The following is a 21,304-nucleotide window of genomic DNA, read 5'->3' as shown; positions in this document are numbered from 1 at the left end:
CATTAGTTGTGCCTGACGAATCTGGTGGCTTTCTACTGTCCACCAAGGTTGTGACCCCATTGAGGACGGGCAGCTGATGTCATCAACCTTGTGCAAAGCCTTTGATACTGTCCCACACGACATCCTTGTCTCTAAACTGGAGAGACATGGATTTGATGGATGGACTGCTCAGTGGATAAGGAACTGGCAGGATGGTCACACTCAGAGAGGGGTGGGCAACAGCACAATGTCTGAGTGGAGATCGGTGACGAGTGGCGTTCCTCAGGGGGCGGTGTTGGGACCTGTGCTGTTTAACATCTTCATCAGTGACATGGATGACGGCATTGCGTGCACCCTCAGCAAGTTTGCTGACGCCACCAAGCTGTGTGGCGCGGTCGACCCGCTGAAGGGAAGGGATGCCATCCAGAGGGACCTGGACAGGCTGGAGAGGTGGGCCCCTGCCAACCTCATGGGGTTCAACATGAGAAGGCTCCAGGGAGTCCTTATTGCAGCCTTCCAGTACCTGAAAGGGGCCTACAGGGAAGCTGGGAGGTGTGGACACGCACATGCATGGACTTTTTACAAGGGCCTGTAGTGACAGGACAAGGGGTAACGGGTTTAAATTGAAAGTGGGGAGGTTTAGATTAGATATCAGGAAGAAATTCTTCACAGAGAGGGTGGTGAGGCACTGGAACAGGTTGCCCAGAGAAGCTGTGGATGCCCCATCCCTGGCAGTGTTCAAGGCCAGGCTGGATGAGGCTTTGAGCAACCTGGTCTAGTGGAAGGTGTCCCTGCCCATGGCAGGGGGGGTGGAACTAGATGGGCTTTAAGGTCCCTTCCAACCCAAACCATTGCATGATTCTGTGATTCTATGATAAAATATGGAATAAACTAGTAAAGCATTCAGTAGTGTTTAAATGCTGCTTCGCTGAAACCATTCAATAAATCTGCAGTTACGATTAAGGTGTAATATTTTAGATTATTAAACTGAGAAGGTAATATTCTGCCTATTTCTTCCCTTCCTGCTGTCTTTCTGCCTTGTGTTTGTTAGCTGTCGTGTTTTCCATAGTCTTCACATGTTTGCAGCATTCCAAATTTCCTGTATTTGAAATTAAGCAAGTATGGAAGAGTGGGTTTTGCTTGTATTTTATCAAATAAGTTCTTGAAATGGATTGACCATTCCGAAATGAGGGAGTGTATGATGTTGAAAAATAGTTCAGAGGAAAAAAAAAAAAAGAATAAAATAAATACATTTTTGTAATTTCAAATCTCATTGAAATGAGCCTGTGGTTTCCTTAATATCTCTTGAAAATTTTAGCAGGAATTTTAAAGGCAGTACAAAAGAATCAGGGAGATGTTGGGAACTAGAGCAGAATTTCCCTAGCTAATCTTGTTAGGTATTTCATGTAACATTACTTGGACTAATCTGTACTCAAATGACACTACATTTTCTATGTGCCAATAGCATGCTTGTGAAGAATTAACCAATAACTGTTTGATGCATTGCACGTTGTGTGCTATGGTAACTTTATTCTTGTGTCAGACCTTTATTAAGACCTTATTAAGAGTTTCTTCACCTTAAAATAAGGTCTTCTTAAAGAGGTGGCTCTAGGATTCTGGGATTTAGGGGTGGAAGCACGAGCAGCCAAAAATACTAATTAAAGAACTGATACATTTAAGCATTCTTTAATCTTGTTTTTCTTCTAGTCTTTAAATTAGTTCTGTATTATTTTGTGTGGCATTGTTTACTGCTGCAGCTATACAGTGGCAAGGTTTATATCATGTTTGTTACAATTCTGGGTGTATTAAAACTATGTTTTAATGTCATAGGTGTGGCACCTTTGAAGCAGTCTGTAGCGTTATATGTGAGAATCCATGGAGCAGTCTTTAAAAGTGCTTCTGTGATTCTTTTTAAATCTCCTTATTCTGTGCCAACACTTTTCCTAACAGCAGTATGAACTGTAGTGTTCTTCTAGCTGAGATGCTGCTGGAAAACAAGTAAAAAGAGGCAACCTTCCTATAGCCTTTGTCAGGCAGCAGCCTTCGAGGTTCTTGCTGTGTCCTCATGTTTTGCCCATCCTTTCATCTTCCACTTTTGGAAGATGCACTGTTGTGGTCTACGTGCATGTCTTCAGCTGCTTTCCCTAAACTGGTAACTTGTCATTAGAAAAGTAAATTATAAACCATTTTTGTTTTTCTGGACCAGAGTCTTGGTTTGCCTTTAATCTGAGTATTCTGTTGTCATCCCTAAATTGAAAGAGGTCAAGGTTAGAGCATGGTTTCGTAAGAGGTAGGAGTCTGAATGAAATCCTTACTGACAGCTGCTGAAATAGAGGTCTCCTCCCTGTCCCAGCTTCCCTCTCCCTCTAATTTTTGTGTGTGCTTCTGTCTCTCTTGCCTTGTGCTAATATCAGTGCTTCTTTCCAAGTGCATATTTGATTTGTTAAAGAGAAGTCAACAAAATTGGTCATTTTTTTACATTTTAGTAAACTAGCTAGGCTCCCAGAAGAGCCTGATGAAGATTTGTGTTGGCATAAGGTCATAAATATGGGACTGAGTGGCTTGGAGCATTGATGCAGTGGAGTTGAAAGAAAGGGGAGGCTGAGAGGAGCCATAAGTAAGAGTGGAAGGACAAAAGACAAACCTTTTGGGTTAAAGGAAAGAAGGACAGGTCTCCTTCAGATGTTCCTTGTGGAACCAAACCCAGGCTTCTCAGTGCAAGTCTTCTCTCTTAGTTGGACACCAGCTACACACCAATAGCTACTGGTATATTAAACAGGCAATACCTGCAGAAACACAAATTAAATTCATGATGTAGGAAATGAACAGGTGTTTTTTTTCCATATATTATTTGATTTTACTATATTTATATTAATTACTTTCCTAGAGTACATTTTTTTTATATCTGCTGCGAAGAGTTATATGTTGGTGGAAAGCCTGATATACAGTATCCTGTTATCAGTGTTGCCAGCCAAGCTTGTAGGGATCTTTTTTTTTTAATTAATGTAATTAAGTGTGATGGCTACTACATCTTTACATGAAGTCTGTACTTTCCTTGTTTTTTGCCTGCTGGTTTAGTAAATATTTAGCAAGATCTCCAGTTTCACACAGGTGTAAAAGCCTCTTTTTTGTGCTTTTTAGTAGGTGGCTGTATTTGTTGGGATTTTTGTAACTACAGGGTTAACCTCTCTCCAAGTTAGACTGTCTCCCAATCTCCATTATCCCTACTGAGTAGACTTGTCATTTACTGTATCTCCCCATCAGTGAATAACAGCTGTCAGTGAACTGTTCAGGAAAGCCTTCATCTTTCCAGGAAAGGCCCTAAGGAGGCTTCTGGGTTTTAGTGTGGTTTTTTTTTCCTCCTCTTATTTTATGAAAGAGCTTGAAAGTTGTAGGACTCTGTGTGTGCTCTTTAGTACAGTTACTGTGTGCATTTTTCTGCTGATCTTGGTAGCTGCAGGGAGGATGGTTACACAGTTAAGAGAACTGCTGGGAGGCAAGAATTACTTTTGTTGTTCTCCTGCATCCTTCGTTCACAGGAATGATGCTTGATAATTATCTCTTAAATGCCAGTGTGTTTTTATTTTTATCTAGCTGTGACAGACTAGTCTTCCAGCAGATTTTATTTCCCTCCTACACTTGTGCAAACTTTCATGTGATGCTTCAAAAAAGCAGCTGAGAAGCCAAGCAAAAAGCAGGGCTGACTTGTATACAGCCCCTCTATTAATTAAATCAAAACTTCGGGTTGTATTACTGGTTGCTATGTGCAAAGCCAAACATTGGCCTCTGAAGAAGCTATTTCCACAACAGTAATTTCTAGTGCGATCTATGGTCAAGTAATACTTGCTAAAAATGTGTTTTCTGGGATGAACCTAGACAGTAGTTTCTATCGTTACAGACACTGATTAAGGGCAATTGTTCTACTCTAAGATGTAAACTGAGGATGTCAGTTCACATCTAGGAGTTACCACGTGCTGATTTTAAAAGGTTTGTCACTACTTGCTGTGCAGCAGGACAGATATTAGTTCTGGAGCTCTGTGCTACTTTATTGTTAAGCAGTGCTGCAGACGGACGGTCCTCTGTGTGGGGAGTCCCTCTCCGCAGAAGTTCTGAAATCTGCTGTTAGGAAATACCTGCTAATGCTTACTTTAAAAACTCACTGAAAAGACTATCCAGAAAAGATATTTCTTGTAATATCTGAGGAAAGCTGATACCTGAAGGGATGCAAACTCAATTGAAGGAAATTAATTAAGGAAATGGAGCAAATATTAGGAATAATCTTTTTTGGTATACAGTATTTGACAATTCTAAAAGTAGTAACCCAGAAACAAATTGTTTAAAATATTGATTTAATGTAGCCATACAATTACATTTGTTATATAGGCATGCAAATACAAGTTATATAAATACACAAATGTATTTCTACAGATGTATGGACAATTTTGAGCTAAAATCCACATTTTTAATTTGAAGCCACTTTTAATGGATTTTTTTTTAATAACCCAGGAGATATTAAGATTTTTTTCCCCTCCCCTGTTTTTTTTATACAGACATGAAGGAAAAAAATTATCTATACAGCATCTGGGTGTTTTTTAAATTTAATTGATAGGAATTTTTAAAATTAGTTGAGCCTTTCTAAAAGATAGATATCATTCCGCTCTTTGCAGACCCATATGGTCTTTTTGTACATATGTAAGTCATACTGAATCTAATGGTTCTGCTCAGGCTTGCTATCTGAATCTCTGTAAGAACTGGTTTCTCAGCTTGAAATAACTTTTGATTTGATGGAACATTGTTGCCAAAGATGACGTCTTTGGTCTTTTCTACATTTTTACTGAAGTAATTCCAGGTCAAAGTTGATAAAATACAGGGTTTTAAACCCTAAAAACACCTTTGGGTGATGCAGGTCGCCTTAAGCTTGCCTGTGGTGAAGAGTGTGTAGGGCTTTGAGAGTGGGTTTTTTTTGGTTTTTTTCGCTGCAGATGGCCTTAGTTCAGCAAGGCAGAGAGAGGTGTTTTCATGCTTTTTTACTACGATGAACTTAGCACTTTTCAGAAATGCAGGCTTTATTAATATTTCAGCACAGGAATTTGTTCTACCAATTCCCTATGAAATTATTGTTAAAACAAAACATGTCACTGTCACGATGGCCCTTTGGTTTCCGTTCTCTGAGTGTCACTGAGAATTTAAGCTGTGTAGGTGGACACTGTTGCTGTTTTTGTAGTCACCTGTCAAAACTGTATTGCACCTCCTGTGCTGACCTGAGATTATCTCATGGTACCTTTCACACACGTACAGCTCTTGTTTGGTCAACAGACTTCATCACAGTTGCAATTTCTTTGGTATGTGTGATGAATAATGCAATAGAAGTATAATAGCACTGTGCTATATTTAGCGCTCATTAATGTACATGTTCTCTCTAATCCTTTTAGAAATATGTTCTTGCATCTTATTTGTACTCTTGTCTGAGCGTATTACAGTAACTTTTATTTCAGTAATCCTTTGTGGCAAGAAATAAATGGAGGAGTATGATGTTTATGTGGTATGAAAGCTTCTCTTTGGTTCTCTCTCTCTGACTTCTCTGACATGAAGGGAGCAAGGCTTATACCTACCAGCTGTCTTGCTGCTGCTTCCTTTAGTTAGCTCTGTCTTCATAAATCTGGGTCTTTGAAACAGATTATCTGCAAGTGTGCATTTGAAGTATGCTTCCTCATATTTAAACAGCCTATTAATCATATGAAAGTACAGTATCTCTTGCCCTTGCCTTTTTCTTTAAATACCCTGTTGTCTTTTTAATTTTTCATAACTTGTTACTCCTGTAATACTACATTCATGTAGGGTAAAAGATGAATTCCACTCATAGTGACGGTATGATGTGCCGTGTAATGTGTTTGGACTCACTGCATCTGTGAAACCCATGGCGCTCTGTGAAACAGCCCCGTACACTTAACAGGATTGTGCAGGGAGATAAATGCTTGGTACATGGTAGCTGGTATGAAAAGTGTTTCCATTCTCTCCCCATCCCCTTGGCAGAAGTGATGGACAGTGACGTTGATGTTGTCATCACTTGCTCAGAGTTAACATTCCAGTGAGGATAACAGACTGCAGTGCAAAAACTGACGTGTCTGAATCGTCATTTGAGGCAGTCAGCAGAAACAGGGAAGACTGTGTTAAACTTGATTGATACCTGGAAACTTTAGATGAAGCCCTAAGGCCTAGAACTTGTTGGTTTTTGGCTTATGTTGGTTTTAGACTTACTTTACGACTTCTCAGGCAGACTCAGAAATGCATGAAGCCATCTGTGTGTTTTGCCCCTCTACTTAATATGAGCTGTGAAGGGAGTCTTCAGCCTGTGTGTTTTCCAAGGGATCCTGCAGTGCTTATTGTGTGACTCAGATTAATGGGAGCGGTATACTGTGTAATGTCTAAGTGTTCATATCACCTCTTGTTGCGCAACTGTACAGAGATACTCACATCTGTGTGTTGTTTAGATTCCAGTGCTTCTGTCCGTTTTGATTATATATGAAGCATAGAGGAAACTTTGCTAAAACTGATCCAATCTTAGGCCCTACATGTATATTCTAGGTCTGGTAACCATAGAGCCTTTTTTTGTGCTGGTAAAAGGCTGTTGATACTGCCCTAGACCCCCCAGATTATATGTTTCCATGTGTGTTGTGCTGTCATTTGCACTCGTCTTAGTTTGTAAATGAGTAAACAAGTTTACCAAGTTTCGCAAAATGGATTAAGAAAGAGAATCAGAAGTGGTGTTATAATATTGTTATGTACCAAGGCTATTAAAGGAGTGTTTCATAGGTGTAAGTTCTTGAGCACCATCTTTGTGATGGACGATAAATTCATTTTATAAACGTATATTTTTTCAGTGTGGCTTATTTCATCATGTTACGCGCTTTGCTTTTTATTGCTGAATATCTTCAGGTTATTTCTCCTTTCCTCTCTCCCCATTTACTCTCTATAGTTGGGCAGTAGATGAACAAATGTATGAGCTTATAATATCGTGTAATAAAAATATTTTTTCTTATGTAAATGAGTATTGCATATTAGTGAGGTCATTATTATGCTATTTGGACCTTTATTAAAGAGCTTATGAGAAATTTCATAAGAGTGATGAACACATAAACAGAAATTTCAGCCTTAATAAATGTTCCAAAAAAGTAACGTAACAGAAGAAGGTGAATTCTTCGTATGCATTTATAATGGTAAACAGATTTTGAGAGCAAGTTGCACTGTTATTGATTACATTTACTCTTTTTTTTTTTCAGTTGTCCATATTTGTCTGAGAAGATTACACCTGCTATACCTGCAATTGGTGGGATTCTTTTCTTTTTCGTGATGGGGACCCTGCTGCGTACTAGTTTCAGTGATCCTGGTGTCCTCCCACGTGCAACACCAGATGAAGCAGCAGATCTAGAGAGACAAATAGGTAACACTGAAGGTCTGTTGTCTCTTCGCTTTCCTCCCGAGGGTGCATGTGCTGTGTGCTACTCTGCTCATGGGAGGAGTTACTCCTGCCTTGCTACAGTAATTGTTCTGCAGTTGTAATGTATGATGACATTGCAGTGATTCCTCTGGAAAGATGGTTGATCTGTTCTTCACTGAGAAAGACAGCAAACAAAATCCTGGCCCTGGAGAGTGATAGTTACTACTGTAAATACGTTTCATGAAGTATTGTAGAAGTCTCTCTGTGGTGCACAGGAGAGTAATTTTTGAAGTGTTTTTGACAAGAAAGCTGATATTGCAAAGGTTCTACAGTTGTGCATCTTTTGAAGTAATGTTCCCTCAGAGTTTAGCTGAATTTAATTACAATGTTATTTATATTGTGAAAGTCAGATAAGTCTCTGTGTTAACATACAGTCTCGTAAGTTGATGCTGTCTTGGGAAGGTTTTTCTTCCATAACAGTAATAAAATGTTACTATTTTTTATCTGTGTCAAGTCAGCACAGTTAAAGGAGGGCGAACTAGATTTCAGTCAGCCTCGTGTGTCAAGAGGATTGTTGACTGATTCTACTTGTGGAATTTCTACAGCTACAAATACGCTGAATAGCTAAAATGTGCTACCTGGGTAAGAAAACAATAAGGAAACACAGGATGACTTTGCAGAGCTGCTACAGTGGTTTTGTTTGCTTATTTTTTTAGTAACCTACTAAAGCTTACTAAAAGCTACTATATCTGGTTTGATGCGATGGTCAGTGGAAATCCCATGTTCTGAAAACATTTCAGAGGAACACTCACATAATTGAAAAGACAGGTAACGAGTTTATGCAAACACAGGAGGAATACCTGCAAGGGCCTTGATGTTTCATACTATAGTACAGTCTTGGTCTTTGTTTACTGTGACAATTCCGTGCAGTAGAAGCAAATGAGGGCACCAGAGCTGCTGCAGATGCTTCTACGTCTATAAAGTGTAAGTTTGAGGGGTTTACTTCAGGTTTTGTCTGGTGCTGTCATAGATATGTCCCCACAAAGCATTGGTGAAAAAGTCTGAGGGGCAAAGTCTTTGGGTCAGACTCTTGCACCATGTTATGGGGTAGAGTGAGTTTGGTGTATACGTGGAGCAGAAGTTCTGGTTTCATTTCCTCAGAAAGCATATGTAGTTTGTATGCACCAAAATCACACTGTGAACCGTGCTGGTAAGTGGTAATGGTAGGAGAATTCATGGCAAAATGGCAAAATGTTAACAGCATGGCATTAGTTCCCTCTTACTTAGCTTTTAAGAGACAGTAAGCACAACATGCAACTGTATCTTCCACTTAAGACATCTGTTGGACAAAGAAATATTGTTAAGGTAAAAAAATTAACAACTTGTATCCACTACTTTAGGCCTTTATGAGCCTTTAGCAAAGGAAAGGTAAGAAGTTTGTTTTTTAAATACATACATAGCTTAGTGGTTGTTTGAATCTAGTAATTTCATTAGGATTAACAAAATCTTGTCCAAAAGGCTCAGTTTCAGAACACTGATCTTGGAAGAGGAAGAATGGTTTTATTTTCTGGAAACATGCATATCATCTTTGATATGGATTATTTTAAGAAGCAGCAGGATTTCAAAATGTAATGAGTTCGTTGATTATCACTACAGTGAGATCAGTTTCATTCACCATATTTGAAAGGTCCTTACCACAGCTGTTGTACTATGCTGTGTGTGTTAAGATAGAAAGGTGTCTGTGTAATAAACAGCGTTTTGTGTATTTCAAAGCATTTGGATTTGAGTTCTGAAGTGGAATCAACACATTTGCAGCACGATACATATAGCAGCTAATTGTACTTTCTGTGCTCTTTACATAGCTTTGAGGCTTTTGGAGCTGTGTGATCATGTAACAAAATGAAATCTTTTCCTATGGGTGTGTGAAGTCTGAGATGTGTAGTTCACCAAATTTTATAGACCCGGTACAGCTTTCTAAAACCAGTGTATTCTGCTGGCAATCACATTTCAGGAAGAAAATCTACATTGGTCTTGTACATTGTTTGGTCTAACCGTGCAGCGCCAGGAGCCAGCTGTCATTGCTGTGACAGGAGGAAAGTTACGTTTAGCCAGTCAGGACTTAGCTCTGGGCAAGGACCATACTGTACACAGTGTACAGGAAAGAAAACTGTTAGATCCTAGGTGACCCAGATTGCTCTATCCCAGATGGATGAATTTGACTTCATAGACATCTCTTCTCTTTGCTTACTTTCCAATATAGCACTCTAGATTATTTAAAAAGAAAATATTCAGTCAGTGTGCCCTTACATGCCATAAAGAAATTAAATCAGAAATGGAGGAGCATTGGGAAGCTATGTTCTGACCACGCTCCAAAAAAAAAAAAAAAAAAAAAATCAACCAACCCACATTAAAAATGGACATAGAATGTGTTTATACCGAGGAACTGGAATTCTCTTCAAACACAGTAATTACAGTCCTTGCTTGTGTAATAGAAGAATTCCTAATATTCGCAAAACCCAGATATGTGAAAAAGAGATGCCAAAGTTCAGATTTGTGTTTTTGGGAAAGCTAACAAATTTCCTAGGAAGACTGATTTTAGAGCTTATTTTTTTAGCTTTTCCCAGTGCTGTCACTGGAAGTGTTTTTCGCAGTCAAATACTGAGTATGTAATGTGCTGCATAGAAGTGTGTAAGTTACTACAGTGGGGAATGGCATTACTTTTATAGCTGACAGGAGAGGATGGAGGGGGTGGGAGAAGCATCTGAGAAGTATCTGTGGAAATGTGGAAAAAAATGTAATCTAACCCTAGTTCCTCTTTTTTTACCCCCACCTCTGCTCAAAAAAAGTTATTCTCCCTGCCGGCATAACTTGTGGGAGGAGGGTGCAATTCAGGCAAGTGTATTTCGTAGTGTTGCCAAAAAGGAATGCCCCTTTATATGAATTATGTTATAATTTGTAGATAAAAAGTTGTTTAAAATTTAGGGTTTTTCAGAAAAAGAAATTGCTCAGAGAATTACTGCTGTAATTACTGTGACGGCTTGCACGTATTCTGTGTTTTTTTTAAATGGTGTTTTCCTTCAGTTCTATTAATGCAATATTTGGGTGGACATGCTCTGCCTATTTCAGTACTGGAGTTCCCAGTAAAATGTCTTACGATTTAAAGGTAAATAAATTTATTAGATATTGGAAATCATAAAAATAGTATTTAAATTGTATAACCTTCCAAAGACTTATTGAAGAACTTAGATTTCTGTTAAACCTTTACACTTATTAAGTCTTCCACCATGACCTCTCCAAGCTGTTTCACTCCAGCAATCCCAGCGCTCCTATTTTTTTATCTTCTGGTGGTGAAGTACAAGTAGTCTTAATTTGCCAGTCATCATCCTGGTCTCTGTTGTCCTGATGATGTGTAATAGAAACTAAGCTGTTTCCAGAGGATAAAAGTAGATATTTATCATACCTGATGTGAGTTACTTAAAAGCTTTAATAAAGAAAGCAGTGCTGCTTTCTAAATAAAACATAAATGATACTTTTAAAAGTTTAAATTAAGAAAAAAGGTGGTTTTTTCTGTTAGATTTCACCTTTATCAAACTTGGCATTTAAAAGCATTTTAAAAATGAAGGCTTAACAACTGTTAGATGAATACCAAATTTGTTTTTAAATTGTCACCTATTTCTACTGAACACACATGCCATCTTACATGCATACAACCAACCTGTTTGCATTAGCTGGACTTTTACCTTCTCAGAAAAGCAGCATTGTGTGGGACAGAAGAGCTGCTTATTAGGAGAAGACTGGAACACCATAGGACACTTTATGGAAGTTTGTACTTGTGAATCATATTAAAATCGGAACTGGGAGAAGGGAAGGCTGTTTGTGTCCATGCCTGCTGACCAACCATCTTTCTTTCATTTTTATATTAATACATTTTTTTAAACCTGTTTTTGGCTAAGGGTAGGATTTCAAAGTTGATTAGAAGCAAGGTTTGCAGACAAATCATTGGGCTTCTTACTGCTGGTGTTCTGTTTTGTTTTGTTTCTTTTTCTCTGTAATGGGATGAATATTGATGATCGAGAGAATAATTTATACCTACTCTAATGTGAGACAACTGTAAGAAAAAGCTGGAGCATAACTATATATGAAGAAAAATGTATTTGAGGGATTTTTTTTCTTAACTCTGGTGAAAGTAAGGATGTATTTGTTGTGACTTCCCTTACTGAGAACAGTTTGCAGAGTAACAACAAATGGTTGTCATTTTAGAAGAGAAAGACAGGTGTGTTTTGAATTGTGCTACATATACTGGTGACTGATGGTTCAGCTGTGGAAAAATCATAGTCCTAATTTCTTAAACTATTTGAAAATGAATGAAAAAAATCTTCACGAAGGGTGGGAGGCTTTTGCACCTGCGTTCGAGAAAGAAGCAAGGAGGAGAAGATGCTGAAAAGAATAGTAGTACCCATCTAGGTACTGTCCTATGTTCCCTGTTATCTCCCCAGGCACTTTTCCATTTCTGTGTCTGTTTCTTTGAATTTCTTGAGTCCCTTAGGCAGAAAATGAAATTAGAATCTAGTAATAAAGCTGCTACTGAAATTTACTTGCTGCTTATCTACTACTACTAATGATGGTGCAGTTGGGGAAAAATTTCAGAAAACCTGGATAATCTGTTGTTTTTTTTGTAAAACAGATGGGCTTTCTAATGGAAATTTACCTTTTCAGTAATTGTGTATAAAGATGATAACGATGATGGTCTACTAAATGAGATTGCAAGTGAGTTGTTGAAGAGTGGTTATTAGGATTTAGTTATCTTGCTATGACAGATATTTTTCACCACTATATCCAACTATTTGGTGAAATCTTCAGTGTTCCATAAGTCATGTCAATATGCCTTTATTAAAGGTTTTTCCCCAATTTAATAACGGTACATGAATTCCTCAGTTTTTTAAACCCAGTACCCATATATGCAATATTTGATTGTATCTCTGGTTTTGAAATGGATGTGGTGTAATAGTCACTGTAGGGGGTTTATTCTCTATTCTTACAGAATGGCAGACATTTAAACAGGCTATAAATATTAACTGAATTTGTTCTTGTCTCCATTTGAAAGATGAGGTATTTTGAATGCTTGCTAGTTGGGATAGAAAGTGACTTAGATGCATGACTTTCATAGTTGAATGGTTATAGAGAAAGAAACAGGGAGCAGTAAGTTGTTCTTTGAGTAATGAATGGCAGGTAAGGAAGAAGGCAGCACCGTAGCAATGTGGTGTTATTAGGACCTTGGTGCAGAAACAAGTTAACACAGTTTGTTCCAAAAACTTCTTTGGGTCTTGGTTCCTGTTTCTGGAGAATCCTGTGCTTTCTGGTGTTTAGAGTGCACGCAGTGTCTCTTTTCTGCCTCTTACTTGTGTTGCATCTGTTGGGTATGTACAGCCTGAGTTCTGCCCTGTCTTTGCTGTACTTTTGTTCAGCCCTGCCATCCATGGCTCTTTTCTGGATCCTACTCGGTTGCATCTTTTGTATATCAACCCTTCCTCTTTCTGATCCTTCCTTTCAGTCAGCTTTTTACTCATGTTGTGTTTCTGCAGTGGGATTTCCTCAAAGCTTTTCCTTTATCTGGCTCGGGCAGGTGCCTGCTCTTTCTTGTAGAGGTGGTAGGAAGGAGAGCCAGGTCAAGCCCTGAGTGCTTGACCACAGCAGTCTCCAGTAAACCCAGTTCTGCTGGAATGTGACATCCTTAGTTTCTCTGGAGTGATGGACTGTTCATAATCTATTCATAAATTGATTTAATGTATGCTCTGCAGTAAAGAAATCTGGAACTTAACTCTATAGCTCTTAACAAGCTGCTGCTGCTGCTGACCTCCCCTGCCCCCCAACTTTTCTTCTGCCAAAGTTTGTGCACAGCAAGTTGCATGTTAATCTCAAAGGCTACAGCATGTGATAGGTTTCAGCTCCTCTTTTCAAATTCGCTAATACGCTGGAGTAGCTATTTGCTATTCATGCAGGTTTCAGAAGTGCTTGAATCATCTTGTTTAAGCACCCATAAAGCTCAGAAATAAGGTGTATAGCTTAGGCTACAGAATCTCACCAAATCTCTTTTTTAAGCATAAAAATACAGAAACATAAAATGAAGCCGTCATTTAGCACCTTTTCCTAATCAGTGTTATGGTCAAGTTTCATTGATGTCTTTCAAGGAATCCTATAAGTAGAACAAAGTACCAGCTTTAGTCCAAAATACAGACACAGGTTCCTTTTAAAGGAATTGCTTATTTACCCTTTGTTCAAAGAAACAACTGTCTGTGTCAGGCAATAAATTATTTTAAATGACCAACTGATAATAATTTTTTCCTTAAAGAGTCAGATGCAGAGTTTTGGCTAAATATAAAATGAAAAAAATATATTGGATATTGGAGAAGAAGAAAGATTGTTTGGAAAAGTTCATTAGGGGAGTCAAAATGTTTCCGTGGGTCTGTTTCAGAACTTTTATTTACAAACTTTTTTAAAATGGTAGTACAAATTGCCTCACAGGTTCAGACTCCTGAGCTAATCAAAACCACTGTCCTTTCTCCAGCAGCAGCAAAACCAGCAGTCTTCCAAAAAGGGCCAATGGAGTTTTGAAGTGAACAAATGCAGATTTTGGGGCTCAAGTTCCCAAACATGAGGGCTTATGGCAAATCTAATGGAGAGGGACAGGCTAGGTAGCTACAACAAATCCTTTTGCCCTAAAATTGTGATGCTGGAATCAACAATAGAAGTGGAAAGAAACATCTTTCTGCCACTAAAAAATATTTTTTTAATGTGCTCTAAAAAGTTGTATTCTAGTAGAGTGGCATCTGTGCAGCAGGAAGAGCTGGATGGATTCTGCAGTTCAAAAGAAAACTTCTGCATGTTTTCTTCACGGTTCTGCTTGCTTTTTTTTGCCTTGTCAAAAGCCTGAACTCATTAGCTACACCAGCACACCATCTCTGGAAGTTGGGTTTGTCTTGGCTCTCTAATTTTCACTGAGTCTGAATACTACATTTGAGACTTCTCCACAGTTCCTTGCCTCTCATTTGTTTGTTTTGAAATGCACAATTTGATTTCCTTAGAGCTTTAGAAACTGAAATATGCGCAACAGCGTAGGAATTTCATGGAATTGACAACAGCCAGAACAAATACATGCTGCTTGGTGGGTACAGCATGGGTATGTGTTGGTTTCTCTCCAAAGGTGGGATACCAGTTTGATAGGCTAATAGTCCTACCTGATATTACATGCTTTGAACAACATTCCTAAGGTTAATGTAGCAAAATTACTTTGTGCGGCAGGTAAGTCTTTCAGAAAGCTCTTATTCTCTATGTGTCTTTCCCTCAGCAAGTCACTAAAGATCACGTTTCATTCTGGCAGCGAGAATACCTTTCACATAAAATTTTAGACCTCAAGATGATGATGCAATTCTTCTGTTAAGAAAATAACTCATGTTTTTTCTGAAATTGAGGCAGTAAGTCTTTTATCTGCAGTCAGGAGCAATAGTTGGTCAGTATCCGTTGTTGGCTATCAGATGAAGAATTATGTGAAGAATGCAGTTAACAGCTGCTGGTTTCGGTCTAAGCCAGGTTCCCAGTATTGTTTGTTCCCGAGATTACTGAACAAGAAAACGTTATTTTAAAAAAATAAAATTACCCTTTCTGTTATAAGCCACTGTTGTTAAGCATTTAAGTGGTTAAATGCAGAGGAAGAGGGTTCTTAAAGGAGCTTTTTTTTTTTTCCCCAGGGGTTTTCGGTATGGGTTTTTTTCTTGTTCTTCAGATGTTACAGGTCATACGTAAAGATGTTTTCCATTGCAGTATCAGTTTTTCTTAGCAGGAAATATTACAACAATTTCAAGTTACTAACTTTTTCAATGGTATTGTTGGAAAATTGAAATTGTGTCCCTTTTAAAGCTAACGGCAAACCTTGTATGGTATGATTAAGTTTGTGTACAGAAAACATGGAGAGACTTTCTAAAGACTGTTTGTCCTAGGATCTTAGGAAAATTGGCAAAAAAAGCAAATGTTTGAGTGGGAGAATCCTGGTGATAAGGATACAGAATTCTGGCCTTCCAGCCTCTGTGTCTCATCTAAACAGCACCTCCCATTTCTTTTCAGTATAGTAACTTGAGATCTCGAGTTGATTGGAGCTTGTTGCCTCATTAGAAGGTTGCTAAATGGTGCTGTATCTCCATTAAATACTTGGAGTGACTTTCTTGTATCAGTTCAGATACCTGGCTCTTGCAAGGATATAGATTGTATGTTTGGGGGGTTTGTAATAGGGTAATAAAAATGCTGGAGCCCCATCTAGTGCATGAACATTTAACACTGCTAAAGAAGGTATCAAATGTATCAGAGCAGAGAGGATGGAAGGCAGTCCCATTAGTGGGAAAAAATACTTTTCAGTGATAGTAACAAAAATCAGCTGTAGGGGGGATTTGCAGTAACAAAAACTTACTATGGTGTTTTTCTCCCCTTAAAAGTATTGTCTTATGCGATTCTGTACTAGTACTACAAATTACTTATTTCAGCATTTCATGCAGCCTGTGATAACTTGTTGTACTTAAAGAAGTTTTCATTGTAAATATGGAAGCTTTTTTGATGTAATCACTGAACTTTAAGAATTTCTTCCCATCTTTCTGAATTTAGGGGTCATCCATGTAGCTGTAAAGCTTTAAGTAGTATAAGCACAGTTGTGCTATGCCCTCAAAACAATATCTTTTCAGCTTAGTTCTGAATTAGAATGCAAATTCAGAAGTTACTTCACTCAAACTGATGTGTCATAAGGATGAACAAACTGTTATGCAAGCAAATTAAAAAATAATTTTTTTACTATACCCTGAAGAAATTAAATTTCTATTGACCTAATCAAGTTTTTATATCTGTTATAGTGCTGTAAAATCACAATCATTTAATTGAGTTTCTTTTAAACAATATAACTGTAAAAAAAGAAAACTTAAAATAATGTGCAATATGAACATTAAACAACTTTTATTGTCCAGTTGTCCTGCAGCATGTAAATACACTAGTAGATTGTAATGCAATACTTACCTAACAAAAACAACCTGTGTCAATTAATATTGGCCTTGAGGTCAAAATCCGTATTAGTGATGGTTAGGAGAGCCACACAGTAATCCATGCTTCCACATGCAGATCGTAGGATCTGGCCCAGTATCCCAGGATTGCAGGGGTTGATTTAGATCCAGCACGAGCCAGTGTCAGTACCTCTTCATGGTCTGGGAGACTGCTTCTGAGCTGCTGTTTCTTTCCATCATTCCCAGCTATTGCTCCCCTCCTTCCACCCTCTTCTCCAAGATGGTTTTCTGAAGTCCAGTTGTTTCAATGGTCATGTTTTCAGTGGTGTCACACAAATATTTTTATTGATGTGTATTTATGGAGTGGGTGAGCATGTTGCAGGTGGGAATTTCTTAAGCTAGATTTGCTGTCAAATCTACCATACTGTGTGTTTACACCTTGGCTAGCACAGCTCTGCTGTCACTAGTTTGAATACCTTGCTAGATAGGAAGCTTTCTAGTTGCCTCCTTGGAAAATGTGTGTTTTGTAGGCTGTGTGAATATGTCTGGAGACCTGGCAGAAGTTGTGATTGTGAGTGCCATTTTCACCAAGTTGAGTTCAAGTACAAATCGCGTGTCTTTCAGTAACCTGCCATCCAGTCCTTGCTTGTCCAGCATGAAAGTGAGGGGGATAACTTAAAACACAGTTGTGCAGGTGACTGTGACTTTGAAATGCAGTTTCAGTCATATATTGGAAAATAATTTATTTTACTTTCCTATTGTTGTTGCTGTTCCCTCTAGCCAAGAGTAACAATTTGAGGTTTGGGGTGTTTGTATGTTTGTTTGTTTTTTCAGTTCTTTAATTCAAATTGAATGGGTGCTATTTGTAATTAACTTTTTGCTACATGTTATTTTAGGAGAATGAGAAGCGAAAAAAGTTGTTTGTGTGTTAATATAAATTTGAAACTTGCTGTTGATTACTACCAAGGACTGTTCTGTGCATACACCATAGCTCATGTGAAAAGTTTAATGCATCGTATTTCCATGTTTAGATATCGCAAATGGCTCCAGTTCAGGAGGATACCGCCCCCCTCCCAGAACAAAAGAAGTGATCATCAATGGACAGACAGTGAAACTAAAATACTGTTTTACTTGCAAGATTTTCCGCCCACCTCGTGCCTCACATTGCAGCCTTTGTGATAACTGCGTAGGTGAGTGAAAAAAAGATGTGGCATATGTTCAGTTTAGTAGCTTATATATTGTTATGAATACTTTTGATCTGAGAGAAAAGAATCAGAATTAGTGACAAGATTACTCATGAGGTCACCTGCTGTGTTCATCCTTCTTTTCTACAAGCTCTGTTAAATGCTGAGAATTCTAGAGGAGGCAGAAGAGGAGATCTGGCCTAACAGGTAGTGGCAGAAGGAAAGAAAAATACCTTCTGATGCACGCACCTTTCCTGACGTGCTCCGCAAGACAAAGAGCACAGACGGTCCGTGTAGGGCTGTGTAGTATGTGCGATGAACTTTCTAGCACAGGGAGTACAGTCTTCACAGGAGTCTCAGAATTGTTTCCTTCACCAAACTGAATTGAGGGCAAGGAGCTGCTTCTCCACTCCATTTCAAACTAACCGTAAGGTGCCGTTCAGTTAGGGCTTCCCCTGTGACCAGAATATACACTGTAGGTGATTCTTACCTTTCAACAGTTTTAAGACTAAACATTTTAAAGTCAATTCATAACAAATTACTGGGTAGGCATGCTATTTTGAGAGTAAGTAGATGTTGTCAGGACCTAAGGATACTTTGTAATGACAGGTGGGTTTTTTTCCTCTGAACATCGTGTCTTCTTTACTAGTGTTTTGGAGGGCAGACAAGGTGGTTGAGATAGGCTTGGATTTAAAAGCAAACCAAAAAAACCCACCAATCAAATCTGATTAGTTTTCTAGTTAATAAGATCACATGTAGAGTTTAGTGCAGCTGATTAGCACACTGCTGAGCCTGGATCTTATGCATTCAAGAGAATAATGTACAAAGATGTCTCCAGCTGAGAGATGTAATTGCAGTGAAATGTAATTCAGCAGTGATATTTTTAGATATAAAGCAGTCATTGGAAGAATTACAGTTTTGTGTTCACATGGTAGTCATTTAGGGAGTAAACTTAGACCAGAGTGAAAAGTTTAGCCTTCTGGCCCTACACAGTCGATTGGTAACTTATAGATGGTTCCTGCAGTAAATAAGCTTTTCTGATGTTTTAGAATTTTCCAAGTGTTGTAAAAGCTATTGAACTTGGCAAGTAGGGATGTTTATGAATTGCAGTTGACACCTTTTCGAAAAATATTATATCGAATGTGTAACCTGGACATTACAGCGTTGTATTGCTCAGCAATCCTGATAATGTGAAAAGGCAGTTGTTGACCAGGGCAGTAAATAAAAGTTAACGGCTGTTGTCTTTACCAAGAGAGTGCGTAAATAAGAGCAACTCCCACACACATAGCTTATTTTAAAATAATGTTTCAGGCTTTTTAACAAATTGATATGAAAGATTTTTCTACAGGTTATTCTGTAATCTGATTGTGTCCTTTTCATACTCAATTTGGAAAACCTACTCTGTGAAACATACAATTAGTGACTGGGGGAAAACAACTTAAACAGTCTTTGTCTTCTGATTATGCCTCTGATGAAGCAACAGATGTGAATTATCATGAATGTAGATCAGAAAAGAGTCTGAGCAAATGACTCATTGTGATAATTGTACAATGATAATTGTATCCAAGAAGATTAGTCATAAAATGGATATGATCATTGTAATTTCCTCTTGCACATTTTAAAATTTGAAATTACTCGTTTTAAAATAATTCCATCCATTTATTGGTATTAATTTTCTGTGGGTTTTCTCCTCAGCTTTTATAATGGAGATCACAATAAACTGACTTTTCAGGGTATATTGCATAGTACTTTTGTTTCCTGATTAGGTACAGGTATTTGTCATATAAATATTCGGGTGTATTCAATGCAAAAATTGAACTCTACAAGTACCTGCAACTAATTTTCTGTGAAAAATACATGCCAAGAAAATTGGATTGCTCATGTACGTGTGGAAACTAACAGTCTAAGGATGTACACTTAATCAGAATGTGTTATGCAGTTTACCTTCACTATTAAGTTAGGATTGTATATGCTTTTATTTAATTTTAGTTTGTGAATAAATACTATAATAGGAATAAATGTTCTTGTGCCACTCTCATTTGCTAGTTCCATGATGATGTTAAGTAAACCAATGCAGAAAAATTTTCCTGCTTCACAGGCATACGGGTATTTAGGTAACTTAGAATTGCAGCTCAGCTGATGCAGCTCTGCGTTCCTTTTTGCCACATAGCTCGTGAAGCTTTTCCTGCATAGTTACGAATTAACCACAGATACTATGTGATGCAGGAATGGAGTCTTTATTCAAACTAGTACTTGCTGCTCAGAAAAAACTGCATGCTACTTTCACCTAAAGGTGTTTTATGATACTGGAAAATCAATGCAGTGTGAAAGACAGGTTCTTTCATTCTGTACTTTTTACTGATGCTTTTCATTCTGTAAGGAATCATTAGCAGCATTCTAAATACGTAAGTACATACAAAAATATATATATTGTTGGGGTTTTTTCCCCTTTTGAATTAATCCTAACCTTCTAGTTGTCTAGTAAGCATATCTGTTACTTGATCTTGTTTCTGATTTTCATCACTAATTTATAGCAAACTAATTGGAGTTCTATCCACAGTAATACTTGAGATTCCTTTAGCTTTTCAATATTTTCATGCTAGTATCCAGAAAAATCTGGATTTTCATGCAAATACAGCTTGTTGCATTTATGTAATGCCTTCAAAAATTTGGTCGAATAAGTGTTCCCTGAGGCAAATATCTTGGATGTATTCTTGACTTGCTTCCTTTAACTGCCTTTGTAAATGGCAGTTAGAAGTTAGCCTCTCAAAGGGTTTTTAGTGTACCATTATGTTGCTTAAAAATTAGAAATTAATTTAAAATAATGTACACATAAACACAAGAAATAAAGAATCTTAAAAAATAACCACAGCAGACATAAATTCTGAGTTCATGCTAGTTATTGCTCAATTTTGACAAGAAGTTTTGCTTGCACTGTGTGATGCTAATAAGAAGCCAGCGGTTGGGCTTGCTTCTGAAATGACCAAGTAACAGTTTTTTAATTTATTTTTGTCATTTCAACGTTAGGTGTGTAATTTCCTTTTTTGTTTTGTTTTAATGAATTTTTGTCTCATTAGTTTGATTTCTGTAATAAAAGCGGAACAGAAAGTAGTTGTCTATTTTCAAATAATTTATTTAAAAATAGTACCAAATGACTAACAAGAAACAGTGACTAATGGTTAGCAAGCAATTAATCGACTCAGTTCAATAATTTAAAGTCTAAAGCCTTTGCTGTATCCTCATGCCACAGTTTTGCTTATCAAGCCAAAGTAACTGATCTAGGCTGAAGCAAAAATCCAGTATGGTGGAAGGAGAGATCCATCATTTGTATTAATCTAAGAGAATATTGCCTTTTCATTTGTTTCGAATGTGTAAATCTGTCTGTGACTTGTGGATAAAGATAGTTTTTCTTCTCCAGTTACGATATGATTCCCACCCCCCCCGAGGATTGAAAGCTCAAATTTTTAAAATTGGATGTCACAACTTAACTTTAAAATGTTTTCATGTGGATTACTAAGGAATTAGTTTGATTTGTTTTTTTTTTTTTTGAGAGAGAGACCACTGATGAACATGAGAATGGCATCCTAAGACCCAAGTTTTGGTTCATGCAGCAGCCCATTTTATGCCATGGCCAGGTGGATCCCCTGGAAAGAATGGGAGAAGAGGGC

General features: G+C 37.8%; 1 protein-coding gene across 1 annotated transcript in view; it reads left to right on the top strand.

The window, feature by feature from the left end:
- Nucleotides 1–3,423: 3,423 nt before the first annotated feature.
- Nucleotides 3,424–21,304, top strand: part of ZDHHC14 (zinc finger, DHHC-type containing 14) — a 50,540-nt gene continuing 32,659 nt past the window's right edge. Inside the window, exons 1-3 of the mRNA XM_010150113.1 lie at nt 3,424–3,440; nt 7,242–7,420; nt 17,484–17,642. Coding sequence (XP_010148415.1) covers nt 7,330–7,420; nt 17,484–17,642 — 250 coding nt within the window. The 5' untranslated portion in view covers nt 3,424–3,440; nt 7,242–7,329. The remainder of the gene's footprint in view (nt 3,441–7,241; nt 7,421–17,483; nt 17,643–21,304) is intronic.

The sequence above is a fragment of the Eurypyga helias genome, unplaced genomic scaffold, assembly GCF_000690775.1.
Source record: "Eurypyga helias isolate BGI_N326 unplaced genomic scaffold, ASM69077v1 scaffold34250, whole genome shotgun sequence".
NCBI classification, from domain to species: domain Eukaryota; kingdom Metazoa; phylum Chordata; class Aves; order Eurypygiformes; family Eurypygidae; genus Eurypyga; species Eurypyga helias.
The sequence above is the reverse complement of the archived record's forward strand: the minus strand, read 5'-3'. Positions and strand labels throughout refer to the sequence as shown.